The following is a 27,172-nucleotide window of genomic DNA, read 5'->3' on the forward strand; positions in this document are numbered from 1 at the left end:
GTCCAGCACCAGCCCTGGAAGGCTCAGGGGGCTCCTCCCGGGCCAGCCCTGGCCACCTCCATAGGGTGTCTGTGAGGGTGCTCCAGGGCAGCCTTTGTAGGGGCTGGGGGAATCCTGGACCATCCCTGGAGGGGTTTGTTGGGGGGGTGGTCCCAGGCTGGCCCGCTGTAGCCCCTTCTCCAGGGACTCCCTGACCCAGATGTGGGCTGGGACGGGGGCCTCAAAACAGTCTGAGAGTCTGAGGGGGACCCCAGAGTCTCCCAGGCATCCAGACCCCACCGATTCCCCAGGGAACAGGGGTGAAGGGGCCCAGGGCCACAGAGGCAGGAGTTCCACAGGCCCAGGGCTGACAGTGCCCCCCTCCCCTGCCACCTCCCAGCCCTCTTCTGCCTGAGCGGAGCTGCACAATCTGCCCTTGTCCCCAGCAGGTCCAAAGTAGGTCAGAGAGACTGGGCTGAGCCCCCGGGGAGAGGAGCGGGTGGCAGGGGGATGCAGAGGGCCCCAGGCACCCTCCCCAGTAGGCACACCACTGGGTTGGTGCCCACCCCCTGTCCTGGTGGGACCCCGGTGTCCCCAGCCCAAGGGACGTGGGACATTTCCCCATCCCCTCTCTGGTCCCCTGGGGTGATTTGGGATTCCTCTGCATCCCCACAGGCTCTTCAACCCTCCTGCAAGCCAGAGTCCCAGGGCTGCAGGTTGGGGTGTCTGAATCCTGGGGGATCACACCCAGTGTGGAGACCTGGGGGGCTGGGGTTAGGGAGCGAGCATGGGCTGGGTGGGAGCTGAGGGATGAGCACAAGGAATAAGGAAGATGAGAGAGGGATTTCTCACCCCTTAATTGCAGTTAATAATTGATGAACTTGTTTACTGCAGGAGGCAAAGGTCTCTGGCAGTGTCAGGGTGTGAGTGCAGAGCAGCCCGCCCGGCAGCATCCCCAGTGACGCAGCCACAGGTAAGGGATATCGGCCCCTGCCCCGGCCCCCCACGGGCACTGTGGTCCATCACAGGGGGAGGCAGGGGTCCCTGTCAGCTCTGGGTTTGCCCATGTCCCCAGGGAGCCTGTGTCCAGGTCTGTGGCACGGAGCCTGGTTCTTGCTTACCAGCCCAGCTCAGTAGTGGGGACTATCCCCACCAAAGCCCCGGTGGCTGTTCCCCAGGAGGGGTTTGGGGTGGCTGGTGGGAGCAGGCAGCCATCAGCCCCAGGTGTTTGTTCTCTGGTGTGTGCCCACAGGCTCGCTGGCAGGATGGCATGGCACTTGCTGGTGCTGCTCCCCTTCTTCCTGGTGGCAGGTGAGGACTCTGCTCGGCAGCTGGCACGGTGGGCAGGAAGCATCGGAGGTTCCAAATTCCCTGAGGACAATCAGGACCCCCAAAACAGCTGCCCACCCTGTTGTCACCTTGGAGAACCAATGGCAACCTTGCTGTCCCAGGGCAAGGCAGAGCAGGCAGGGGGCTGGGCAGTGGGGATAGCATCCAGCTCGGGTGCTGCAGCTGGAGGACAAGGCTGGAGGTGGGATGTGTGAGATGATCACGAGGAAGGTGAGGGGTGGTGGGTTTCCTTGCCTTCTCTGGAGACCCAAACCATGGCTGGGAACTGAGGCTGGAGCTGGGTTGGTGCTGCTGGACACAGGGGTGCACGGTGCAGACAGAGCATGGTGCAGAGGTGGTGCTCAGCACACCTCCTCCTTGTAGTTTCAGGCAACACAGCCCCCTTCTTCAACACGACCATCGTCTATGTGCCCGAGGACCTGGAGTTGGGTGAGTGAGGCAGCTTTGGGGAGGCCCTGGGGCGCAGGAGGAGTGGCCGGGGGGTCCTTGGGCAGGGGTTGATGATGCCTGTGCCCCCAGGCCAGCATGCTTTCCAGCTGAAGGCTACTGACATAGACGGGGACCCGCTCACCTACAGCATCAGTGGGCCGGAGGCCTTCTACTTCTCTGTCAATGCCCAGACAGGCAACGTGACGCTGAGGAACTCCCTGGACCGCGAGGTGAGGGCAGAGACTGGGGCAGATGTCCTGGCCTGAGCTGGGGCATCTGGGGTGATGGGGATGAAGGGCAGAGCTGTGAATCCTGTGAGAGGGATGCTCATGGCGATACTGTGGGTCACTCTCTGGCCCCACAGCCCAGCTCTGGGTGGGAGAGCTGTCTGGGAGAAGCATCCCACCCAGGGGAGGTGGGTGGGAGGGTGTTGGGGCTCAGCCATCCAAAGATCGAGCTCTGCCTGGCCCTGACCAACCCCTGCCTTGTGTCCCCCCAGCTCCAGGCCAGGCTCACCATCACTGTCGGGGTGTACGACGGGATGAATGATGCAGTGAGTGCCAGGGCACGGGCTGGGTGGCTGCAGCGGGTGATGAGGACAGGGAGGGGAGTGGGGTCTCAGCGGGGCCATGGACGAGGCTCGGTGGGGAAGGGGGCTGGAGGGCTGGAAGGGGTGGGTGATGCTGGCTGGCTTCAGAGCCAGGGTGGGCACAGGGTGCCAGAACTGCACCCAAATCTGCCAGGCACCATCTCCTGCACCCTCCCTGACACCTGATAGGTCTCCAGAAAACTCACGATCATCGTGCAGGACCGTAACGACAACGCCCCGGTCTTCCAGAACCTGACGTATAAAACCTCCATCCCTGAGGTACCTCCCGGGCCCCACGGGCAGCAGAGCAGGGGTGGTGGGTGGCTCCTGTGGTTTGGGTGCGATGGCAGCAGGAAAACACTGCACGGGGAATGGGGTGACCCCACGCCTGGGCGTGTGGTGACGGTGTGTCTGGGCGTGGGGTGATGGCGCAGCTGACCCGGGAGCACACCGTGCCACGGCAGTTCCCGGCGGGCACCTCTCTGCCAGCCCGAGACGCTGGCGCGTGTCTGGGACTCTGCCCTTGAGATGAGTTTCTAATCAGGGAGCGCCCGAGCTGCCCCTCAGACCGGGCCAGGGTGGGGACAGATCAGGGTGCAGATGGGTGTGGGGCTGAGCCCGACCCTCCTCCAGCAGCCCCAGGGCTGGGGTGCAGCCCCTGCCCCCAGGGAGGGTGGCGGGGGGAGCCAGCCCCCCCTCAGCGTAAGCAAGGGAAGCAGCTCATCCCTGTGTGGTCCATGGCACCGGGCAGCCCCTGCAGCCCTGCGGGGCCACAGCAGCCCAGAGCAGGACTGGCAGGGGCTGGGCTCAGCACCACCACCCCTGCTCTCCTGAGCGATGCCACCACCATCCCCCTGTGTGCTCAGACCACAAAACCCGGCAGTGTCATCTACACCGTGTTTGCCAACGACAGTGACACCGGGAACGCCTCTAAAGTCACTTACAGCATCGAGGAGGTGAGCACAGTGCATTGCAGAGTGGGGCGTGCGGTATCTGAAACCCACCCCTGAGCCACCCCCATGGGGAAGAACGTGTTGGGGTACCCAAACAGGGGCAGACCCAGAGTTCTAGGGGTGCGGGGGGGGGGTGTCGAGTCAGGAGGGCTGGCTCTGCACCCTCTGGGCAATGGGTGCAAGGTGCTGAATGGTTGCAAGCTGGGGATGAGTCAGGTGGTAGGGGGTCCCCCTGGGCTGAGCCTGGCAGAAGGATAGGGGCTGAGCCCCCACCTCTGCTGGGGCACCTCTGCTCCCTTCCTGGGTGACGTGGGGTGATGTCCCCTGCCCAGGTGATCCCAGACAACACAAATAACCGCTGGCTCTTCTACATCCTGGCCAATGGGAACGTGGTGCTCAATGGCTCACTGGACTACGCCAAGAACACCTTCTACCAGATCAAGATCATCGCCAAGGTGGGGGCCAGCCAGGCTGGGGGTGCAGGGCTGTCAGGTAAGGGTGCCGTGGGACTAACGGGCACTCTGCTCCCCAGGACAGCGGGGGGATGCTGCACAACGTGTTGACCTTCCAGCAGAGCTCGACTTACCTGTCCCTGAGCATCCAGGACCAGCCCAACCTGGACCCACGGTTCCTCAACGAGCCTTATTCTGGCTCCGTGCCTGAGAACTGCGCCCTGGTAAGGAGTCTGCCTGCCCCAGCAGCATGTCCCTAGCCCTGACCCTCCCTGGGGGCTCTGACACCCTGGGGAGGGTGGCTGGAGACATCATAGGTCCTGCCTTGATGGCCATGTCCCCACAGGGCACCACTGTGCTGACCGTCACTGCCATGGACAGAGACACAGGGGTGAAGGACAAAATCTTCTACAACATCACCAGTGAGTGATGGAGCTGGGTGGGATGGGCAGGGGGTGAGCAGTGGCAGAGTGGAGTGGACACGGGGTGATCAGGCAGCAAGGGGCACCACAGGGACTGGCTCTGGGCTCCCAGGCACTGCGCCCCTGGCAGAGAGAGGGCCAGGCCTGTGTTTCTCGATGGCTGCAGCTGATTCCTGATGTTCCCTTGCCCTAGATGCCAGCGTCCCCTTTGCTATCAGTGCCACAACGGGCACCATCACTGTGAGTGGGCTCCTGGACCGTGAGCAGCTGCCAAGCGAGGAGATGCTGCTGGAAGTCATGGTGAGTAGGAGGCAGCAAAGGGAACCCCATTCTCATCCTCTTCCCGGGTCCCTCTGACCTGCTCTCTCCTCCTGCCCAGGCATGTGAGGAGAAGCTGGACATCAACAACAAGGTGGCCCAGACCAGCACTCTGGTGACAGTTTTGGTGACCGATGTCAATGACAACAAGCCCCAGTTCTACCACTGCTCCCTCCCCAGCTGCAACTTCTCCACCAGTGCCCAGAGCAACTTCAGGGGAAGCATCATAGAGCACTCCTCCTCCAGACTGCCCGTGTCCAACCTCAGCATTGTCGCCCACGACCCGGACAAGGTGGGAGCCTGCCCAGGGGCCTGGTCCAGGGTGCAGGTGTCTGTCCTGGCTGCACCACTCACCCTCACTCCTGCATGTCTCTCCCTGGCAGAGCATCAACAGCAATTATGAGCTGTACCTTCAGGGTCTGAATGCCAGTGCCTTCACTGTCTCCCCCTCAAAGATCGTGGGCACAGGGGAAGTCCAGCTCCTGGTGCAAAACCCATCCTCTGTGGACTACGAGATAAGCCATGTCATGGTGGTGCAGGTGGGACTTGTAGGGCTATCTCTCCATGGGAGCAGCGGGGACACGGCCTTTCTCCTGCAGTGTTCAAGCCAAAGCAGAACATGGCTCTGCCCTATCAGTTTGGTGCAGAGGAGCTGGGCTGGATTGTGACAGGTCTCTTTCTCATATTTGGGGACCCATGTGAGACATTGTCTCTTCTCTGTCCTGCAGATCATTGCTAATGACACGGGCCACCCCGCAGACTGCTGCTCTACGGCCACTGTGACCATTGACCTCATTGACAGTAACGACCACATCCCTGAGTTCCCCCAGAGCACCTACAACCTGAGCGTGATGGAGAACAGCTCTCCTGGCACCATCATCTCCCCAAACATCACGGTCGGGCACCGGGCAGGGCGTGGGCACACCTTACATCCCCCAGGCAGGGTGCTGGCCACTGGTCTCTCCATGCACACAGGAAGGAGATGCTGCCAGTGGGCACACAGGCTGTGGGACCCCGTGCCCATCAGGGCCATGTTTTTGGGGTGCTCACTGCCAGCAGCTGGTGCCCCAGACTCAAGACTGCTCTGGGGGATGAGGCAGATTGACCAGATGCTTCCTTCTCTATTTTAGGCCTATGATCCGGACAGCGGTGCCCTGGGCCAGATCACCTACCACCTGCTCCCGGAGAGCATGTACGTAGGGGCAAGGCCAGCCACAACAGGGGCATTGTCCTGGCGAGGGGCTCCAAGCCTGAGCCCTGGTGACTGCTCTGTGTGTGCCGTAGCCGTAAAATCTTCACGGTGAACGCCACAACTGGGGCAGTGCTGGTGCAGAACGGGAGCTTGCTGGACCGAGAGACTCGCTCCATCTACTACGCCAACCTCCAGGCCAAGGATGGGGGCAACTTGGTTGGCACCACAGTGCTGGAGATCACCGTGCTGGATGACAATGACATGGCGCCCATCATCACCGGCTCTTACTTCATCTCGGTGGAAGAAGGGCAGAACATCACTATACAGATCCAGGTATACACCAACAGAGGTGGAGGGCGTGACGGGAGGCTGTTGGAGAGGAGCAGGCACTGTTCCCAAGGTGCCTGACAACCCTGTTCCAACCCTTGACCATTTCAGGCCATCGACAATGATGAGCCTGGCAACAACAACAGCAAACTGGGCTTCAAGATCTTGTCAGGACCGTTCAGCGACAACTTCACCATCAACGCGGCCACAGGTGAGATGCACAGCAAGGAGCTGCTGGACCGTGAGGCCTTGGAAGATGAGCAGGGGCAGATAGTGGTGACAGTGGAGGTGTACGACCACGGCGTGCCACAGCTCAGCACCTTGGTGAACGTCACCATCACTGTGGGGGTGAGCCCTGGGCACAAGCGGGGATATACTGGGGTAGCCCGGGACTTTGAGTTGGGATGGATGAGCAAGACGTGGGATCCCTTGCCGTGGCAGGGGCACCATGTCCCCAGGATCTTTGTGGGGGCAGAGGGAATAGTTGATGCAGGGGGGCAGGAGAGGGCTTGTGTGCCTCCTGCCTGCGGGCAGGCAGGTGTCCACGCTCCTGTCCCCAGCCTGCTGTGCAGGACCCTGTTTCCTGTAGTGGCCACAACCATGGGCTTTGTCTCCTGCAGGACATGAACGACAATGCACCCATGTTCCTCAACCAGTCCTATGAGTTCGCAGTCTTTGAAGACTCTCCAGGTAGAAGTTGTGTGGCCAGGCTCATGGGACCAGAGGCGTCCTGGAGTCAGAGCCTGCTGGCCACTGAGTGTCTGTCTCCACCTGCAGGGTCCCTCGTGGGTGAGGTGAAGGCCACAGATGCTGACCAGACACAGATCAATTCCCGCATTTCCTTCCTACTTCAGAGGGGCAGTGGCTCCAGCAACTTCTTGATCCGCTCGTCCTACCTGGGGCCAGGGTACTATGGTGGGCAGCTGTCCATGGACCCTGACATGTCCTTGGACTATGACACCCTGCAGCAGAAGTTCTTCTCCTTGGTGGTGCTGGCAGAGAACACGGCTGCAGACAACGTGGGGGACACTTCCAATGTCTCGGTCGTGGTCCACATCCTAGACATCAATGACGAGTCCCCCACCGTCCTGCCAAATTCACTGCAGGACGTGCGTGTGAGCGAGAATGGCACGCAGCAGGGTCTGGTCCACATGCTGTCCGCTTCCGACCCAGACAGCAACCACTTGCTGGTCTTTGAGGAGCTGGCAGTTGCCTGCTTCAAGGGGACAAGCAGTGCTGGGGAGGTGTGCTGGGACTGGTTCGTGCTGGTACCCAACGGCTCGGTGCTGGTGAACAGCTCGGACATTGACTACGAGCTGTGTGACAGGGTGGTGCTCACGCTGCGGGCTGAAGACCTGTACACCGAGAGGGGCAACCGCTACAGCCAGAACGGTACGGCACCCACTCCCTGCTCCTTGCACTGCCACTGGGCACGGCGGGAGGTGGGACCTGCCTGTCCCACCTCCCAGGAGGAGCTGTGGGGAGCAGGGTGGGAACCAGGCTGTTTGGTGAAAGAGGGAGGGTGTCCCCAACTCCTTTGGTCCCTGCCACAGGGACCCGAGCCTGCCGGGAGGATGGGACTCCCAGGGGAAGCAGAGGAGGGTGCTGTGGGGCTGCTCTGTTGGTGACTGGAGCTCTGCTTTTGGGGCATTTGCAGAAACCCTGGGGATCCTCATCAAAGATGTGAATGACAACGTGCCAGTCTTCTTGCCCATCTTGGAGACCTTTGGTGAGCAACCAGGGCTGGTGCATCCTGTGGGGTCCACTCTGCACCCACACGTGCTCTGCCATGCTCCCCGGCAGTGAGGACCTTCCCCCAGCCAGGGCAGGGCTGTGAGAGGTGCAGGCACCAGGCTGGGGTTACTCGATGCTTTCCATGAAGTGTGTGGGGCCAAGGGCAGTGGGGGGATGCTTGGAGCTCTGTTGAGCCCCGTGGCTGTACGGGTATGGGGCCTGCAGCAAGCCTGGCTGCACATCAGCATGACCATGCTGTCCATCTGTCCTTCCCTGCCAGTGGTTGTCCCCGAAATCTCTCCTGTAGACCTGCAAGTGGCTACGGTGAAGGTGAGGAGCAGTCTGGGGAGCCAAGACCTCCCGTCCCCGCCATGGGCAGGCAGTGGCTGTTCCCATCCATGCTCCTGCCACGCTTTGTCCCTGCAGGCCACAGATGCTGACTCGGGACTGAAGGGAACCATCACTTTCTCCATCGTCAGTGTGGTGCTCATGCAGGACAGCGGGGTCAGCCAGCCCTTTGAGAACCTCTTCAAGGTGGTGACAACACCCGAGCAGGACAGCTACGTCGGGAGCATCCAGTAAGACCATGGGTTTGGGCCAGGGTGGGGGGAGCATGGCTCAGCTCCTGCCTGCCACAAGGCAGAGGTGCAGGCAGGGCCAGCACAGGCTGACAAGGGGACAAAGCCATCCTGGGGTCCTGCCCTGGGCATGGTGGATCTTGGGGGATGGTGGTGCGCTCCCAAGGATGTCCCACGGGATTGCTGATGTCCCTGTCCTCGTAGGGTGGCCAGCAACCTCGATGACTCACTGAAGGGGCAGTACCAGGTGACAGTGGAGGCTCAGGATGGTGAGGAACCAACGCACACAGCACAGACCGTGCTGAATGTGAGTGTCACCCCCGTCCCCCCATCCGGGGATGCCCTGTGCCCTGCCCAGCCCCGCTCACCCCTGCTCTCCCCCACACAGATCTTTGCAGTAGACCAGAGCTACCGTGTCCGCCTTCAGTTTGTGACAACAGTGGATGAAGTACAGAGTAACTCTGAAAATATCAAAGTGTAAGGGGTGCTGGGCTGGGGAGGGGGGTGCAAGGCTGTGCATCAGGAGATGCGAGCATGCGACTGTGTCTCCCGGCTTCACGGACTGTGAAGGGCAGGTCCCCACCAGAACCGGGGGCTGCAGGGGGTCTGGTTGCTTCCAGTGCCCACGAAGCAGAGCAGCAGGACTCCCGGCCCAGCCTCCCTCCCTCCCTCCTGTTCCTAGGGCCCTGATCACCGCGACCAAGGCAGGGGTCTACGTGGTGGCCATCCGGAGAATGGAGGACACCCGGGCCTCCCGGTGAGTGGGGCCACGCAGGTGATGGGGAAGGGGACATGGCAGTGGCATCGGAGCGGGTCGCCCTGGGGCAGGGCACCGTGCCCCTCACCCCGCTCACCCCATCTCTGATCCCACAGGGTGGAAGCCAAGTCGGTGATGGAGGCGTACTTCGTCTACAGCAACGGCACTGCCCTGGATGTCAACCAGCTCAGCATGTGGGTGCTGGGGTGGGGGCCACGCACGGGCATCGCCATGTGCCCGGCCCGGCCCAGCTGCTCACCCCTCCGCTCTCCTTGGCAGACTCATACAGTCCGACCCGCTGGTCCTGGCTGAGCTGGTGAACCTGGGCCTGGCCGTCATCGTGAGTGGGGCTGGGCAAGGGGCTCGGAGACAGGGCACCAGCCCCGGGTGGGGCTGGGGGGGGGGGGGTCTGCTGGCCGGGGCTGTGCCCTCACCCCTGCTCTGCGCCAGGGCCCCGGGGAGGTGGCGAAGCCCACCAGGGAGACGGAGCTGATCGGCATCATCGCAGGGCTGGCAGCGTTCCTGCTCATCTTCATCCTCATCATGACCCTGGTCTTGGTTCTCACCACCCGGAGGTACTGCACCACTCGCAACCCTCCTCCTGCCTCCCCCCCCCCCAGACCCATCCCTAACCCCCATCCCACAGCCTTGGTCCCCCCTGCCCCTCTCACCTGCCCCATCCCTGGGCTTTACAGCTACAAGAGGAAGCTGAGTGCAATGAAGGCTCTGAAGGTGGCCACAACATTCAGCCCTGCCATGGTGCAGCAGGGAGCTGGCATCCCCGGGACTAACCAGTACAATGCAGAGGGGTGAGTGGGGGGGTCCCCCTGGCAGGAGGGGAGAGCCCAGGCACGTCCCCATGCCCAGGGGCTGCAGGGCTCGCTGCCACATCCCCCCTGCCTGGGGGACCGAGCTGACCCCACAGTCCCACGGGAGTCACTCACCTGCCACCCATCCCTGGCCAGGGCCAACCCCATGCTGAACCTCTCGCTCAATCCCTCCCACGACCTGGGCTTCCATGAGGACTCCATCTCTGTGGCCAGGTGAGCTCTGTGGGCAGGTCCCGAAGGCCATGGGGCCGTCACCCTGCGTCCGCACTCTGCCAGTGCCTGAGCCCTCTTCTACCCCCCACTCTCACAGCATGAATTCCCTGGATGAGAACACAGTAAATGCACCTGGGGACAACCTCAAGGCCAAGGTGAGTGTACAAAGTGCTGCTGGTGCCCAGCAGAGAGTCCTGCCACCACACCCCTGTGGTCTCCAGGCTCCTGAACCCCTCCTGTGTCTTGCTCTCCATCCCCTTGACAGCCCCCAGCTCCTGGGAAGGACGGGAGTATCCCTGTGCCCCATCTGCCCCATCCCCTCTGACCATGCTCTTCTCCTGCAGCAGGGCAACGGGCAGCTGGAAGACCCCACCAACGAGGAGGTGCTGGTGGCCGCCCTCAACATGAAGGAGCCCACCAAAATAGCGTATATCAACACCACCTTCACCACCACAGACTTGTGAGTGGGTGCGTGGGGTGCAGCAGGGCCAGAGCGGGACTTGGGCAGCTGCTTTGCTGATGTTGAGTTCAGAGGCTGGCAATAAACCTCTCCCATGGGGGTCACAGTGTCCTGTGGCCATCAGCCCATCTGCCCCGAGGGCTCAGGCAACTTGGGGTCATCTCTCCCAGCACAAGGTACTGGTTTCAGGCCAGGCTGGTGCCAGAGGGGAGGTGAGTGCCACCGCGGGGCTCAGCCTGGCTTCTTGTCCCCAGGACCTCTCCCCTAGGCTGCCCCACTGTCCCCACTCAGCCCCAGGGGAGGGAGGTGCAGGCAGCCCCGCGCAGAGTTTTGTGCAAGGTTTTATTACCCAACATCCACGTTGACAGGTTGGTCCTCCCGCCCCCTTCCTCCCCCCCACCCCAAAAAAAAGAAACGAAGAGGAAAAAAAGAAGAAAGTAGGAGATGAAGCCGCAGCGCCTGTGTGCAGCAGCTCAGCAGGGTGGGGCCGGAGGTGGGGGACAGCCCGGGGTAGGGTGGCAGGGGGATGCCCCAGGGCTCCTGGTCTTCCCCCCGAGCGGCCGTAGCACCGCTCCCGTAGCCCAAGGCACAGAGCAGAGCCGGCTCCTGGTGAGCGCAGCAGCACAGAGCAGGCACTGGCCACGGCCCTGGCTGCCAGCTGGTGCTTCAGCGAGCCCTTCACAGCTCCCCACCTCTCTGTAAGACAGCCCCAGGGGGCCAAAACAAGCCCAGGATGTACAACCAGAGTTTGGGGACGTGGGGGGAGGCAAGACTTGCCACTTAAAGAGGGGAAGCAGCTGCACTGGTGCCGCTAACACAAGCCCTCCTGCATTTCTGCCCAGAGGGGATGGTGTGGCTCCCCAAGCAGCCCCATTTGCAGCCTCCTGCCCATCAGGTGCTGGGCACAGGCCTGGGCCCCCCGCCCTTGCTGCGTCACTGCGGGGCTGGTCCTCTGCATGGGGCCAAGCTGAAGGGGCCAGGACCCACGTCTTGGCAGGATGCCGCGGTGCTGCCGGCCGCAGGGACGCTCCCCCCAGCCACGGGGATGCTCACCCCCCTGTACACCGACCCTTCGCTCCCAACGTTCTTCAGCCCAGCGGGGCACAGGCAACGTAGGAAAAGTATTTGAAAAGAGGGTCGTGGCCCCGTGGGCCACCAGGGAGGAGGTGGCTCCAGGCAGGACACACACGGCTGAAAGTGTCTCTTAAAAAGCTCCAAAAATGCAAACACGGTTCAATAAAAGCCCCCCTCCCCCCTGCCCTGTAAAACCCCAGCTGTAAAAAGTGGCAGCACTTTGCAGCCATCACATCCCCGACTGTCATCAGAGGAGAGCAGCCAGCAGGGCCGGAGGGACCCGCGCAGGGACACGTGCCCACGTCCCCGGCACGTGGGGCCTCTCCGGCACTGGGGTGGCTGGCCAGGCCCGATAGCAGGGCAGGTCTCATCCCCCACCGCCAGCCAGGGCGAGGACGTGCCCTGGGCTCTGATGGCCTGCTCCCAGGCAGGGTGAGCTGGGGGCTGTGGGGACAGACTCCCCAAGTGCCTCCAGCCACAGTGATGGGGATGAGCAGCTCTCCAGTCTCTCCCACTTGAGATCTGTACTGGTGCGGCATGTGGCCAGGTCCTCCCAGCTCCAGGGCACCCGTGGCACAGCAGCGGAGCGGAGAGGACGGGGCTGTGACGCGCTGGGCTGAACACCCCTGCCCTGTGCAGCCGCAGGGACCCACACGGGCACGGCCGTGGGCTGGATGGAGCACGGCCGAGCCCTGAGCAAGGGAAGCAGTGGCACAGCAATGCACCAGCGTCTCTCCAGAACGGGGAGAGACGCTGCTGCCTGGGGTGCAAGCGTGGCCAGAGCTTGGGGGAGCCAGCAGTGACCTGCCCGTGCCCACCCTGAGCCATCTCCAGACCTGTGCCACAGGCAGGAGACACCTGGAGGCAGCCCAGAAGGATCCATGTGCTTTCTCACGCTGAAAAAAGCCACCAAGCACAGAGACGGGGCACAAGCCTCATGTCCCAGGACACCTCCATGGGGCTAGGCTGGTGGGGGGGGACCCCAGGCTGGTGGGGGGGACCCCAGCGAAGGAGATGCCTTGCCCCAGCATGCAGGGCTCCATCACCGCCTGCCCCCAGCCCCAGGAGCCCCACACACTGGCAGCGGGCGTCTCAGGACCCCTCCCCACTTCCCCCAAAAAGCCCCGCGGCACCCCCGCCCCGCCGGCGCAGGCAGCAGCTCACTCCATGGCGGGGCCAGCGCGGGAGCAGCACCGGGGCCGCCGGACGTTCTGCAGCAGAGCCCGAAAGATGCTGGGCTGCCTCTTGGCCTCGCCTTTGCGGGGGGCTCCCTTGATGGAGCCGGCGCGGGTGCTCTGGGGGGTCATCACCACCTGCCTCCCGTGCTCCTCGATCTGCTTCTCCAGGTGCTTCTGGATGGCCATGCCCAGCACCTCCACCTCCATGGAGGCCCCGTACACCTCCCATGTCATCCCCTTCTCGTCCCAGCTCACCTCCCGGATGGGCTCCGGAGCCTCCTCCACCACCGTCCCCTTCACGTGCACCTCGGGGTACGAGGCCTGCGGCGACTTGGCCACCGGCGTCATGGGCCCAGTGGCCACCGAGCGGGTCTCCACGGGCATGGACACCTGCATCTCCGCGTCCTTCTTGGAGGGCTCCGGGCGCGGGAGGGCAGCAGAGCCTGCCTCTCTCTTGGGGAAGGTGAAGGCAGCAGCCCCACCTGGGGGGCTCATGGGGCTCAAGGCCACCGACACCAGGGATGCTCGGCTGTCCACTTGCGTCCCTGTGTCCTGCGTCCCGGCGTCCTGCGGTGGGGTCACCTCGAAGGAGTAGGACTCGCAGAGCAGCTTGGCTGTCCGGGGCTGCTGGCTGCTCCCAGCATCCGCACCCTGGGTTGGGCTCCTCTCGGCTCTGCCCTGGATCAGGGTGGCAGAGCTCGGCCCTGTCTCTCTTTGGCCCCCACTCCCCACAGTGCCGGTGCCAGGGGGGTCCGCCGTGTCCCCCTCGGGGTGCTTGGGAGTCTCACCACCCTTTGGCTGGGGTGCAGCACCCAGGGGCATCCCTGTACCACCCTGGGGCTGTTCCTGGTTTGGCAGCTCAGCTGTTCCGGCACCCACAGCGGGCTCCACGAACACCACGTGTTTGGCAGGAGCTGGCGCACTCCCCACGTCCTTGCTGGGCGCCTTGAGGCAGGGCTCGCGCAGAGGGGGCACGGGGGCCGTGTTCTCCTTCTGGGCACCAGGGACCCCCATCCCCACAGGACCACAGGCAGGGGCAGCGCCACTCGGTCCCCCGCAGCTCCCTGTCGCTGCCACCAAGCTCGGCTCCGTGCCGGCGTCTGGGAGAAGCGTGCCGGGAGCCGGTCCCGTTGACGACGGCACCTTCTTCTCTGCCGCTGGGCTGGCTGTAGTGCCCTGGGTCTCCGGCTCAGCCACGCAGCAGGTCCTCATGGCACGGTCCCCCGCAGCACAGCCAGAGCCAGGCAGGCACTCGCCAGCCGGGAGGCAGCCAGGAGAGCTGGCGCCGGGCTCGAAGGCGTCCTCAGCCCTGGCCTGGCGGCTCAGCAGCTGCAGCCCCTCAGGCTCCTTAGCACTGCCCATGCCCGGGGAAGGCTTTTCCCATGCTAGTCCCACCACAGGTCTGCAAGAGAGAGGAGGGGGCAATGAGGGGGAGAGCAGCGCACGGACCCCCAAGCCCCTTCAGCTGCCAACTATTTTTCTCCACACCACCCATGAAAACAGGTTTGGGCGGCCGCCCGGAGCACCCACCGGCCTCGGCACAGCCTGTGTGGCAGCACCCAGTGCCCGGCCCCACGAAAGATGTTGGTCACCTACCGTAAAAGCCAGCCTTCCCCCGGCACGGCCGGACCGGGAGCGAGATCCAGGCACTGCTGCGGCTGCCGGAGCGAGGGGACGTGGCGCAGGCACCCCTGCGGAGAGAGCGGCGGCTGAAGCAGAGTCCTGGGTACCAGGTGGAGAGCCTTGGGGGGCTCAGCACCCCCCACCTGCCAGTGGGGAGCTGGGTGCAGTGTGGGGTGAGAGTGAGCTGGGATGCAGAGCATGGCAGGGGCATGGGGCAGCCCGAGCGTTTCCCTCTGAAAACTGGGACCAGTATCCCCAGAGCTGGGAGTGACGTGCGTCCCTCAGCCACGGGAACCCCCAGCTCAGCGCCTACGCCCCATGTCAAGAGCGTGCCGAGCTCCCAGCTGGCTGCAAGCACCCCAGCACGGCGGGGGGACGCAGCTTGGTGTCACCCAACCGGCCCCAAACCTTCCCTGTGGGGCAGCCCTGTAGCACGAGCACGGTGGGAAGCCCCAAGCTCTCCAGGAGCCCCTCCAGCTCTGCCAGTGCCAGCGAGTCCCTCCAGAGCTGGAAGCACACGAGGTAGGGCAGTCCACACCTCCCGTCACTGTCACTCGTGGATCCCGGGTAGGGCAGAGCCGAGCAGACACGGCTGGAGCCGAGTGAGTCCCCTCCAAGGGAAGCGGCAGGAGCAGAGACCAGGCTGGCACCGACCCCCCCGCGGCCACCCAGCAGAGGGGATGACATCCCCCCGTCTCTGTTTTCCCACGCAGCACCCTGTTCCCGGGTGGGGCCGTGCCGCCCCGCACCTCGACCTGCCCTGACAGCATCCTACAACCCGGGGGGGGGGGGGAGGTGGGGTGGGGAGCCACCCTGTCCCGGCGGAGCTGCGCGCCCCGACACACGCGTGTGCAGTCGCGCAGGCAGACACGCGTGTGCGCACACACACAAGCGCGCACACGCCAGCACATGGCTACGGGCACACCCGCACACACACGGACACGCGTGTGCACGCCCAGGTTCCCCGGCCGAGCCCCGGACAAAGCCGCCCCCGCGGTGGGGAGGCCCCCGCCGTCGCCGCCCCCCGCCCCCCGCCCCGGGGGTGCCGGTACCGGGGCTGGCGGCGGCGGCAGCGCCCGGCCCGGCCCCGCCACGTGTGCCCCGGGGCCGCCGTTACCTGCGGCGGCGGATCCGACCGTCCCGCTCCGCTCCGCTCGGCTCCGTGCGCGGCGGCGGTGGCGGCGGCGGGGAGCATGCGTGGGGCGGCGGCGGCGGGGGCGGTACCGAGCCCCGGGCCGCTCCCCCCGGCTGCCGCCCGCCCCGGCGCCCCCGGGCAGCGGTGGGGAGGCGAGGGAGGGCCGGTTGCCGCGGGGAGCGGGGGGGTGTCCCGCCACACACCCCCCCACACCCCCGGTGTCATCGCCGTTACCACCCTGGGAGCTCCCCAGCCCGCCGGGACCCCCCAGCATCACCCCCCCGTATCTCCCCGGGACCGTCACCCCGGTGCACCTGGACACAGTAGGGCGTACGGCTGGCACCAGCCCGCTCGGGGGGTCCCCCAACCCTTAGCGTGGGTCCCGTGGGTGTGGGGGGTGTGACAGCCATACAGAGCCCAGTCCCCCTCCTACCTGGTGATGGAGATGGCCGCTTTCCTCCCAGGCATCACCGTGGGGGGGGAGGGGGGGTGCACCCCAACCAGCCCGAGGGATGGGGACAACGTGCCAGTGCGACGGGGATGGAGGTGGGCTCCCGTGTACCCCTCGCCCAAGGGTGGGGGAGGACGGGGAGGGGAGAACGTCCCCGTCTCCCTCCCAGCAGCGCTTGCCTCTGCTCTCGGGCTCAGGCTTTGTCTAACTCCTTCCCACGCACTCCTGCTCACGCTGCAGGGGGGAAGGCGGCCTGCTCGCCTCGCCTGCATCCCTGCACCCCCCCCCCCCAAACCCTCCAGCATCCCCCCAACCCCCCCACAGCTGCTCCCCATCACACTATAGGATCAGGATCCCCTCCCTGCCCCAGGGATGTCAGGTCTGGGTCAGGAGCTATAGATCTATAGGGTCAAGGAAGGGGTGTGTGCTAACATTCCTGGGGTTAACATTAGCGCACACACGCGCACACACACACACACACACACACACACACACACACACGCACCGACCCTATAGAACTATAGGGTGAGTCTAGTTCGATGGGAGCTGACACACCTGGTTGCTTGGAGACAAGAGAGGTTGGAAATGCTCCTTCCAGTAAACAGCCAGGCTGGAACAAAACCCCGAAAGCTAAAAATAGGGAGGCAGGATATGGAAACAAAATAAAAAGCATTGCTTTACCCACCCTGGGGCAGAGCGGGGCACCCCCATGTCACTGCCAGGCACCCTGATGGGTGAATGGATGGCGTCGATGGGGTGGGGGTGCACCGCTGCACCCATCAGTGTGTGTCCCCCTCAAGGTGTTTGTCCCCACCCATGGTCCTGTGTGCTGGTCCCAGTCCCGCAGCATTGACTGGGCCCAGTTGCCTGCTTGCAGAGGAGGGGAGCACAGCGTGGGGCATAGGTATGGGTTTGCATCCCAGGCTGCCCCATGTGGGATCAGACCCAAGCTGGGCGGGCACAAGGGACACCACAGGCAGGAGCAAGTCCTGGTAGAGGAGGGGACTGAGATGTCCCCCATCCCCTGGCTGGGAATTTGCTGGAAGTTGGGGGACTGGGGGGTCTCTTTCTTCTGGCATTCACTTCCACCCGCTGCTCGCCAGCAGCCGCTCTCCCCATCCTCATCAGCATCTCAGCATCCAGCACGTCCCCATCCCCACCGGGGCTGGCCCAGGAGGGGGGGGTCACAGGGACCACCCTCCCCTCCCTGCAGGCAGCCTTCATCCCAGGCCGGCTGCCTCCTCCTCCTCCTCCTTTCCCCACCCGGGCACTTCAGGGCTGGCAGGAGAACAATAGCGAGGAGGATGAGTAAGATGGTCCCCATTGCCTTGGCAACGCACTCCCGCGCTGCCGGCGCGCGAGAGGAGTCAGGCAGCTGCCTGAAAAGCGCATTCTCCCTCGGCGGAGGGGGCTGCCGGCGCAGGTAGCATGGCAGCCCCCTCCCTCGGCGCCGCGGCCCACCTCCCACGCCAGCACGGGCAGCGCCACGTGAAGGCGCCGGGCTCCCCCACCGCCGCCGGCGTCCGCACACGCCGGTGCAGGCGGCACACACGCGCCCGGCACACGGTTCGGCCTGGGCTTGGCTCCACGGCACCTGGGTCACTGGTGCCCAGTTGTGCCGGGGAGAGGGGAAGCGCAGCTGACAGGGTCTGGCCAGGAAAGGTGTCCCCCCACGCAGAGCTGCCCTGCGGGAAGGTGACGGGTTTCCTGCAGCCGCTCACAGCCACCCCACCTTCACGCACGGCTGCCCACAATATCCGCAGGCGGGGAAGCGGGGCTCCGGAGCTGATGAGGTGCTGGCAAATGGGAGCGGCAGGGGATGCCCGGGGGCACTGGGCTCCTGTCACCGAGCTCAGCCGTGCATCCCACGCTGCACCCTGGGGCTCCCATCCCCGGGACGGGTCGCGCTGAATCTTGGCGTGCCCAGAGCTGCAAGAGCCTTGGGATGACAGAGACGTTACCAGGAGATGCAAAAGCACCAAGCACCCTAAAAATAGCTCTGCCTTCCCAGCCACCTTGGCGTGGAGGTGCTGGGGGGAGGTGGGGGCAGACCTGATCACCACCAGCACCCTCTGCCCTGGGCACCCTGACACACCACCCATGGCTGGGGTTGACCTCCCCCCCGAGCACATTGCCCTGGGTGCAGTCAGGACCCTCGGGGGGACGTGGGCACAGGGCGGGCTGGGGAAGGCGGACAGGGCCAGGGAAGGCGGGCAGGGCCGGGGGGGGCAGCCCTTCCTGCAGGACTGGCTGCGTGGGGCTGTGCAGGCACCCCACGGCAGAGCCCCACGGCCCGGCTCCCCCACGCACCCTCCCCGCACACACCCCTGCTGGCCCCGCCCCCCTCTGCCCCCGCCCCCGATCTGGCTCCGCCCCTTCACGATGTGCAGACCCCGCCCACATCTCCCCGCCTCCCCCCATTGGCCAGGGAATCAGCCATTCAGAAGTAGCCTCGCTGTAACCACCCGCTCACCGCTCTCCTCCGCAGCGCCACCCCCCGGCCATCTCCGCGGCGGCTCAGCCAATCAGAGGGACGCTTGCTGAAGGGCGCGCCCCCAGCCGCCCCACGTGCCCCTTCTTGGCCTCGGTGCAGCAGGGGCGGCCATGTTGGCGGCAGCGGGGCGGCGGCGGGGCTGGGCGGGCGCGGTGCCGGTGCCGGTGCCGGTGCCGGGGCGGTGCTGGCGCGTGGCTGGCCTGGCGGGGGGCAGCCCCGACGCCCCCGGGCTGCTGGCCATGGTGGAGGCCTTCTACAGGCGGGCGGCCGCCACCGTAGAGGCGGGAGCGGCTGAGCGGGGTGGGCTGCCCTGGGTGCGGGTGATCCTGGAGACCGTCCGGCGCTGCAGCCACGTCCTGGAGGGGCCCTCCCCCTGCGCAGGGACAGCGGCGCCTGGGAGGTGGTGCAGGGCTGGCGGGCCCAGCACAGCCAGCACCGCCTGCCCTGCAAAGGGGGTGAGCCTGGGAGCCGCAGCCCCGCTTGCAAGCTTGTCCCCCACTCAGCCCCACCTGTGGGGTAGCGCCGGGCTCAGCCCGCGCGGGAGGCACCTGCCTTAGCACAGTGGTGGTCAGGATGAGCGCAGAGGTGCCTGGGAGGACGCTGTCCTCGGCTGCATCCCACAGAAGGACAGGAGGCACCTGGGGGAGGCAGCTTTGCCAACCTCAGCTGCAGCCCAGCTGCTCCAGCTCGCAGGGGAATGCGAGAGTGGTGTGGCTGGCAGCCAGCCCCGCGTGTGTTTGACTCCTCATCCCAAACACCATACGCTCACTGCCCTAAATACGCCTCAAAGCAGCAACAGTTGTTCTGAGCCTGCGGGGTCCCAGCCTCCTGGTCCCTCGCCCCTCGCCCCAGGCTCTCACTGTGCTGCAGCTGCGCTGTTTGAGGTGCTTGCCGCAGCAAAGGCCTGCATCTGTGGGATGGCCAACTGGTGGGAAACTGCTTTCCACTCTGTGGTGGTCTGGAGGAACAGGTCTAGCTGAATGATTGCTGGTCACCTATTGTGACGGGATGCTGCTGTTTCAGAAGAGTCAAAGCCTTTCCTATAGTGCCTCTGTGCCATTTGTGGTAAAAAGGCAGAGACTCTTCACTTCTCTCTCCTTTCCCAGGGGTTCGTTTCAGCAGCTCAATGGGTGTTGATGAAGTAAAAGCCCTGGCTGCATTAATGACATACAAATGCGCTGTAGTGGGTGAGTACAAGAGGAACATAAAGCACGTGGTGACATGGGCATGGGATGGGGCTCTGATAACAGTGAGTCAGAAAAGCTTGTTAGATGCTTTGAAAATCAGAAGTGCTCCAGAAGCGCAGGATGTTCTTCTGGGCACGGCTGTGCGAGGGCAAGGTTTGCTGCAGCGGCAGAATACGCCACTGGCAGTCTGGGATGTTTGTGTTAATCAGGGAGCGTCAAGCATCGTGCTTCTCAGATGCAGTCTCTGTGCCTGGGTTGTCATGGATTCAGCTCTGGCTGGTGGTGTTTGTGGCAGGCTCAGGGTCCGTCTCCTTGTCCTGCCTTCGGCTCTGCTCCACAGAGGCTGCGTGGCACCAGGGGGGAGCCGTGGGGGGGGTGGGGAAGCGCCAGCCCCTTGCCTGGATTCACCAACAAGGTCACGATTGCCATTGTCTCCTCCTCCCCCCGGGGAGCAGGTGAGCTGGTGGGGAACATCCATCTGCCTTACCCGGTCTTTTCCAGATGTTCCTTTTGGCGGTGCCATGGCGGGTGTGAGGATTGATCCAAGGAAATACTCAGTGAGTTCACTCCTCTCCTTCCCCCGTCGACCGCCCATAACTCACGCTCCATTTGCACAGCCCTCCCTCTCTGTGTATCACAGCAGTGCACTCTGACAAGCCAGGGGGGAGACATTTGTGGTGAGTAACGCTCACCCAGCAGCTGTGAAAAGCAGCTTGGGGTGGGGAAGCTCTGGTTTATGGGTCAGTGCATCTGGCCAGAGACACGCTGGAGGAGTCTGGAGTAGGGATGCTCCTGTCGCTGCCTGCTGTGCTGGGGGAAGGTACAAATCAGCCAGCAGTTGGAAGGGCAGTGAGCAAAGGGATCAGGACTTCACACTTGTCTTTTTTTTTGATCCAGGGTCCCTAGCTGCTGTGAATTAACTCCCTGGAGACATCAGGATGTGTGCTGTACAGGCAGGGCAGCTGCCGGGTGCTGTACCGCAGCTCTGTGATTTTTCGTGGGGCCTGTAGTAACAACTGTGTTTTGTTGTTCTTGCACAGGAACATGAGCTGGAGAAAATAACGAGGCATTTTACTGTAGAAATGGCCAAAAAGGGATTTATAGGTGAGAGCGGTTTTGTCCCGATTCTGCAAGCAGCGTGTGGCTTGCAAGAAGGGGAGCGGGCAGCAGCTACCACTCTCTCACTGCCTGTCAGTGCTCACTGCCCTGGTGCTGTGCCATCCGTTCACCGTTTTGCTCTGCCTGTGCTGTGAATTTGGAGCAGAGGGAGCCTTGTGCGGTGCCAAGCACGGTGGGGTTGGCCCGGACTCTGTCCCAGCCACTGCTGGGCAGGGGTCTCACCTGGGCATTATCCTCCATTCCCGCTGGCCTGCGCTGCCACAGGGAGGAGTGAAGGTTTATCTTGCCTCAGTGTGTGCTAGAGAGCTCAGTGGGTGCTGGTCACAAGGTGGAGACCTTTACACTCCCTCTTTTCTTGAAAGTATTGGGAAGGGACATGACAAAGACCCTGTGAAAGCCAAAGATATTAATTCATGAGGGAAGCTGGGGAGACCCTGGGGCATGGGCAGCACCATGCTTTGTTCAGAGGATTACTTGGTGTGCCCAAAGACATCAGCAGCCTGCAGAAATCACCCAGCTGTACACATGCAGTTGGTTGGGGCAGAGTAATCTAACTGTAAAGATAGGATCTGACAGATTTTTCTACCTCCTCAGGGCCTGGGATTGATGTGCTGGCCCCTGATGTCAGTACCGGGGAGCGGGAGATGTCCTGGATAGCTGACACCTACACCCACACGCTGGGGTACCGGGTAAGCTCCAGCAGTGCTGGTTTGGAGCCTGGGATGCTGTGGGCACTACGAGGGTTTGTGCCCAGAGCCCTGTGCCAGGGAGTTGCTTTAGCTTTAGCTGAGGCTTAGGGGATTGTGAGGAAAACTGTGGCTTGGGGAAAGTCCTCGCTAGAGAACTTGCACCAGGTGAGACCTTAACCTTCTCTCGCCCCATCTCGGCCTCACAGGACATCAATACCCAGGCGTGTGTGACAGGAAAGCCCATCAGTCAGGGAGGCATCCACGGGCGACACTCTGCCACGGGGCGTGGGGTCCTGCACAGCATCGAGAGCTACATCACCAACACAGACTACATGGACTGCATTGGACTGAGCCCCGGCTTGCCTGGCAAGACCTTTGTGCTGCAGGTGAGTGCTCGGCCCAGCTAGAGCTTTGAAGAGGACACTTCCTCAAGACCTTTCTGCCCCTCCTTCCCAGGAGAATTTTCAGTCTCAGCTCCTGCAGTGCTGCCTGGACATGATTTCCCGAATCTCTCCTCACGCTGTGACAGCTAGCACTCATTTGTGCTGTGTGTGTGGGTCAGTTTCTGAGAGCTGATCTCTTAGAAACTCGAACCATCAGCCCAGGGGTGCTGCACTGCTCACACCACACAGGCATTCCCAAGGTTTCTCTGTAGCCATCCTGCCTGAAAACACCCATAAAATGGAAGCTGCAACTGATGCTCACCTGTGCAGCAGGCAGAGCAGAGAGGTGGCAGGACACGGGGGGGGCTCTGCCAGACTGGATGGAAAGAGCCAACCCCAGTGACATCACGTTTCTGTCACCTCCAAACCACCCGTGGTGAGCCATGATGTTACATACTCCAAAGGTCCTGCCTGTGGATGCAACCCCCATCTCTTCTGGCTGTTCTGTGGGTCAGGCCCACACTGGCCTGGCCTTGCCCAGCAGCCTGGAAGCTTGGTGGGACCCTGAGGGTGCCAGCCCTGCCTTTTCCCCTCTCCTCCCAGGAAGGACTTTCCCTTCCCTGCAGCCCAGGGCCTGCTCACTGCTGCGGTGAGGTGCTTCCCCCTGCTGTAGCTGCAGGAGCTCCTGCTCTCAGCCAGACACTGCTGCCCCAGTCCACTGCCCACAGCTGCCCGTTTCGTGCCGAGGCCACTGCTCTCTGCGAGGGAGAAATAAACTGGAAACCGTGCAGCTGAAGTCTTGCCTGCGGCCAGCACTCTGTGCTTTCCTCCGGGCGTTCGCTCCTCAACGCAGCTCCCTGCTGCGGGGAAGAGGCTTTGAACTGAGGCTGCACCCGGAGCTGCTGCCCGCAGTGCCCTTGGGAGTGGCCCTGCATTTGCTCAGCCCTTTGCTTTCCACACATCCTTCTGCTTTGATGATACGCCAGAGAATGAGAAGGCTGACATCCTTGGATACTCTGGGTATAATTTTGCTGTGTTTGGGAGCTGTTTTTGCAATCTCAGGAACCACTGTTGCTTGTAGGAGCTGTACTAAGCTTGCAAGTGCTTTGGGGCAAACAGTGCAAAATACCTGTTCCCATAAGGGGAGCTGAGCTGCCCCCATGGCCCTGACCTGTGCCGGTGCCGTGGCAGCTGATCACACCCCATCAGTGTGAGGTGTAGGAGGATTGCTCAGATTGTGCCTGGATGCTGCGTGGTGCCGACCAAAGGACTGTGTGTTTCTCACTGAATCTGCTTTCTATCGAGATCAGCTCTTAGAAACTGAATGACATACTGTGCTTGGAACATCACATCCAGGCGCTCTGGAGGTGATAAAGACAGGCTGATCTGGAAGTCATTATCCCATGGGCTCTGCTTTTCACAACGCTCTGACTAGCCAGGGAGATCTCTGCCCTGCCAGGTCCTAGTCTAGAACATTCACCAGGAACTGCTAGATGAGGGGTTCCTATTTATGCTTCTCAGTGCAAGCTCCCGAGAGGGGTCTGTTACCAAAGCAGTGGGTCAGTTTGCAGCGTTTGTCCCCACGACTTCCCTCTCCCCACACTGTCTCTGCTCTGTGTTGCTGTAGGGCTTTGGCAAAGTGGGGCTGCACACCATGAAGTACCTGCACAAGTACGGAGCCCGCTGCATTTGTGTTGGGGAGACAGACGGAGCCATTTACAATCCCAGAGGGATCGACCCCAAGGAGCTAGAAGACTATGAGCAGGTGAGTTGAGCCCAGTCAACCCAGCCCCAGTTCTTAGGGGGTGGTGGTCAGTGCCTGTCTCTGAAACACCCACAGAGAAGGGGGCTGCCCCTGATGTCCTGCAGAGCCCATCTCTGAGGGCAGTGCTCGACACTGGGCCCAGCAGGACTCTCCTGCTCATTCCAGGGTCACGGCACCATAGCTGGCTTCCCAAAAGCAGAGTCCTATGATGGCAGTGTCCTGGAGGTGCCCTGCGACATCCTCATCCCTGCTGCTATTGAGAAGCAGCTCACGAGGGAGAATGCACCCCGGGTGCAAGCAAAGGTACGGACCACTCGTGCTGCTTGCTCCCAGCAGGCCCTGCATGGGTGTGGGAGTGACAGCAGCCCAGCCAAACCTTCGCTTTTGGCGCTGTGCACCCCAGGGAGGTGTCCCATTGCTGCAATGATAACTTGCCTGCTGTGCCAGAGGGACAGAGCATGAGGCAGAGGTGGCAGGTCATATAATTTAGAGGAGGAGGAAAGCCCAAGCCCTTCCCTTTGCTGACAGGGAGCAAGGATCGTTGGAGTGACCTTGGCTGTCTCTTCTGGCTTCCTCAATCTTCATTGCTGTATCAGATCATCCTCCCAGGGCAGAGGAGATGATACCCTCGAAGATACTGGGTGTCACAGTGTTGACACTGAGAATCATAGGCAGCAGATAAGAGTGAGCAAAGCAGAGGGCTGCTACAAATACCAGCTTCCTCCCTTCACTGTGAGCTCTAGGGACCAAAGGACAGGGTGTCACAGCCAAGGTCTTTTGCAGGCTGAGCCTTTAATTATTCTGTGTGAAACATGAGGTCTGAGCTTTTGCTCATCCTGCACAGCTCCAGTGGGGAGGCGAGTGCCCAGACCACTGCCACCAGAAGTGGCCTGGTGGGGGGGATCCCAGCAGCAGGGAAAGCAGCCTGTCACTGATTTCTTCTTTCATGTCTTCCACCTATCTCACCTCTTGCTCTGCTTGTGCTCTCAGATCATTGCAGAAGCTGCCAATGGCCCCACTACACCAGCAGCACATGAGATATTCCTTCAAAGAAATATCCTGGTCATCCCGGTACGTCCATCCCCACGCACATGGAAGGATGGTGGCCTCGTGGCTATTAGGGCCACATGGTGTTGTCGGCTGCACCGATGTGGATCCAGCCGGGCTCTGCCAGGCTCTGGGATCAGGCAGTGTTGGTGGTGCTGTCTCAGTCAGCCTGTTCCCTGCTTTTTCCCCAGCTTCTGAGCACCTCTCAGATGCTGGTTTGCCTTCTGAACCCTCCTGGTTTTCGGCTGCAGCAATGATAGACCACAGGGCTACTGGCCAGCACCGGGATGCCCTGCAGCCACTGGTGGGCCAACAGCAAACCGTGCCACATCACATGGGCTGTCAGAGCAGCTGGTGTCTCTGTTCAGAGGCAGCATGGAGCCACCGTGGCTCTGGGATTCAGCCATCCAAGTAACCTCAGGACTGTCCCTGAGGGCAGCATCCAAGGGTATGAGGAGGGACCCAAGGCAGGGGAGGAAAGATCCCCCTATCAGTCATGGATCTCAGGGTCTCCCTAAGCAGCAAATCTGAAGCGTGTACTGCCCTTGGCAGGACGTGTATGTGAATGCAGGTGGTGTGACTGTATCCTTCTTTGAGTGGCTGAAGAACCTGAACCACGTTAGCTACGGCCGCCTCAGCTTCAAGTACGAGTGGGAATCCAGCTACCACCTCCTGCAGTCAGTTCAGCACAGCCTGGAGCAGTGGTTTGGCAAGTCCAGAGGGGAGATCCCCATCATCCCGTCCCCACAGTTCCAGGCCCGCGTGACTGTAAGTGCCTGTAACTGTGGAGGGTTGTCCTGGCTCACTTGTTCCACATTCCCAGACACTCCTGTCTGCTGTCTCAGTGCTGAAGGCTGAGCTTGTGGCACACACAGATACTCCCCACCACTGCTATCATCCCACTGATGGAGGGGATGGGGTGGAGATACCGTGTGTGGTGGTACATCCCTACCATCTGGGGGTGCTGCTGGGTGCTGCAGGGAGTCCCTTAGGAGCCAAGCCATGTGCTGGAAACAGCTGCAGAGGTGGCAGGCCAAGCTTGCACCACCTGTGGTGGTCCCGTGCCAAGCAGAGGGGCTGTGTTTGATAAATGGGTTGGGGGGGCCAACCTCTAGCCTCTACCACAAAGGATTCACTTGTTTTCCTCCTCAGGGTGCCTCAGAGAAGGACATCGTGTATTCGGGACTGGCCTATACCATGGAGCAGTCAGCCAAGGTACCTCTGAGGGCTCTTTGCCTCACCCGTGCCTGCTCTTGTGCCCCTTGCCTCGCCACAGAGGCTCTGGGCTGTATTTGAGGGGTACCCACCCACGGTACCTCATTGCCACTCCTGACAGGACAGCACGAGGCCGGTGGTGGCTGTGCCCACACTTTGGGCAAAGCCTTGTGCTCATCAGCATCCCTCTGTTCCTGCAAACCCATGTGCCCCATTTCCAGGGTTGCTTAGATGAGCTGTGGGGATTCAGTGCTGGGGTGGGGTGGGGGTGGGGGGTGGCTGCGTCTCGTGCCACCCCTCGGGGTGCCATCCTCAGCAGTGGGTGCATGGAGCCCACCCGTGGGTGCAGGGCCTGTCCCCAGAGGAGCGCTGTGGGGCAGCAGTGAGAGAGCATCTCCCGGCCCACTTGTAGGTGGCTCCGGGTCTTAAAGAGCAGCCCCCGTGGTCGCTTGGTGCGGCGGAGGGGGGGAGTCTTGTCCCTTGGGTGCTCCTGGGGCCTGGCCTGGTGCTTGCACGGGTGGCACTGCCTGCACCCTCCTCACTGGATCCTCTGCCCCGCCTTGCCCCCAGACCCTCCCAGCACATGCTGCCCTCACAGCTCTCCTCTCTCTCTAGCAAATTATGACCGTGGCTGAGAGGTACAACCTGGGCCTGGACCAGAGAACCGCTGCCTACCTGTGCGCTCTGGAGAAGGTGTTCACTGTGTACAACGAGGCTGGCTTCACCTACTGACACAACACCCGGCAGAGCTGCCCCGGGTGTCACAGCCCTGCTGCGCAGGGGGTGCCCGGGACACCACGTGCAGCGCAGAGGGGACATCCTGGTCTCTATAAATGGTTGGTTTGAGCATGTTGTCTCCCTGCTCCCTGGCTCCCAGATTTCCTGGGCAGGGGGGCTGTCTTCCCTCACACCCCATCTGCCCCAGCCCCTTTGCAGCCTCCTGGGCACCAGAGGAAGCCACTTTAATGCTGGTTTGAGTCTGCTTGCCCATGACTGGCAGAATTGGACAAGGGAAAGAAGAAATGCAGTGAGCTCTAGGGGAGGGGGCACCCCACAGCACAGCCAGCCCCAGGAACAGCCATCTTGGTCCATTTAATAACACACGGTGGGTGCTGCAAGCACTGCTGCAACTGGCGCAGACACAGGGAGCAGAGCCAGGGCAGGGATTTGCAGGCATCAGCAAACCTGTTGTGTTCGTGCTGACTGCTGCAGCTTCACTCTTTGCCGGA

The 27,172-nt window shown here is 62.6% G+C and overlaps 3 protein-coding genes across 7 annotated transcripts; 2 read left to right on the forward strand and 1 right to left on the reverse strand.

Moving 5' to 3' along the window:
* The first annotated feature begins 465 nt into the window (after positions 1–465).
* Positions 466–10,624, forward strand: CDHR2 (cadherin related family member 2). Of its 5 annotated transcripts, XM_033005965.2 has the most exons (33): positions 487–533; positions 874–952; positions 1,232–1,290; positions 1,693–1,758; positions 1,849–1,988; positions 2,258–2,311; positions 2,537–2,626; positions 3,214–3,303; positions 3,633–3,755; positions 3,833–3,976; positions 4,099–4,174; positions 4,368–4,474; positions 4,554–4,784; positions 4,876–5,031; positions 5,221–5,388; positions 5,623–5,684; positions 5,777–6,017; positions 6,123–6,359; positions 6,632–6,701; positions 6,789–7,403; positions 7,669–7,740; positions 8,026–8,075; positions 8,172–8,323; positions 8,528–8,630; positions 8,712–8,800; positions 9,006–9,080; positions 9,197–9,274; positions 9,360–9,420; positions 9,531–9,655; positions 9,776–9,889; positions 10,046–10,123; positions 10,221–10,278; positions 10,468–10,624. In XM_033005965.2, the coding sequence occupies exons 3-33, from the start codon at positions 1,245–1,247 to the stop codon at positions 10,585–10,587; spliced, it is 3,891 nt and encodes a 1,296-aa protein (XP_032861856.2). In that variant the 5' UTR covers positions 487–533; positions 874–952; positions 1,232–1,244; the 3' UTR covers positions 10,588–10,624. The 5 variants fall into 5 exon arrangements, with proteins under 5 accessions (XP_032861853.2, XP_032861856.2, XP_032861855.2 ...); XM_033005964.2 differs by having other exon boundaries at positions 6,632–7,403; XM_033005963.2 differs by having other exon boundaries at positions 8,026–8,323.
* A 284-nt stretch (positions 10,625–10,908) lies between these two features.
* On the reverse strand, positions 10,909–15,628 carry GPRIN1 (G protein regulated inducer of neurite outgrowth 1). The gene is made up of 3 exons (XM_042790523.1): positions 15,576–15,628; positions 14,432–14,526; positions 10,909–14,237 (listed from the first exon to the last, which is right to left on the reverse strand). The coding sequence occupies exon 3, from the start codon at positions 14,195–14,197 to the stop codon at positions 12,818–12,820; it is 1,380 nt and encodes a 459-aa protein (XP_042646457.1). The 5' UTR covers positions 14,198–14,237; positions 14,432–14,526; positions 15,576–15,628; the 3' UTR covers positions 10,909–12,817.
* Positions 15,629–18,913: 3,285 nt separating this feature from the next.
* LOC104355535 (glutamate dehydrogenase 1, mitochondrial) lies at positions 18,914–26,702 on the forward strand. The gene is made up of 12 exons (XM_033006189.2): positions 18,914–18,993; positions 19,645–19,725; positions 20,227–20,282; positions 20,766–20,829; positions 21,439–21,533; positions 21,740–21,919; positions 23,544–23,681; positions 23,847–23,984; positions 24,672–24,752; positions 25,281–25,496; positions 25,881–25,943; positions 26,559–26,702. Exons 2-12 carry the CDS (start codon positions 19,665–19,667, stop codon positions 26,673–26,675), a joined length of 1,209 nt encoding a protein of 402 aa, XP_032862080.2. The 5' UTR covers positions 18,914–18,993; positions 19,645–19,664; the 3' UTR covers positions 26,676–26,702.
* The last annotated feature ends 470 nt before the right edge of the window (positions 26,703–27,172 follow it).

Source organism: Tyto alba, unplaced genomic scaffold (assembly GCF_018691265.1).
Source record: "Tyto alba isolate M040663 unplaced genomic scaffold, T.alba_DEE_v4.0 Super-Scaffold_17, whole genome shotgun sequence".
NCBI lineage: Eukaryota > Metazoa > Chordata > Aves > Strigiformes > Tytonidae > Tyto > Tyto alba.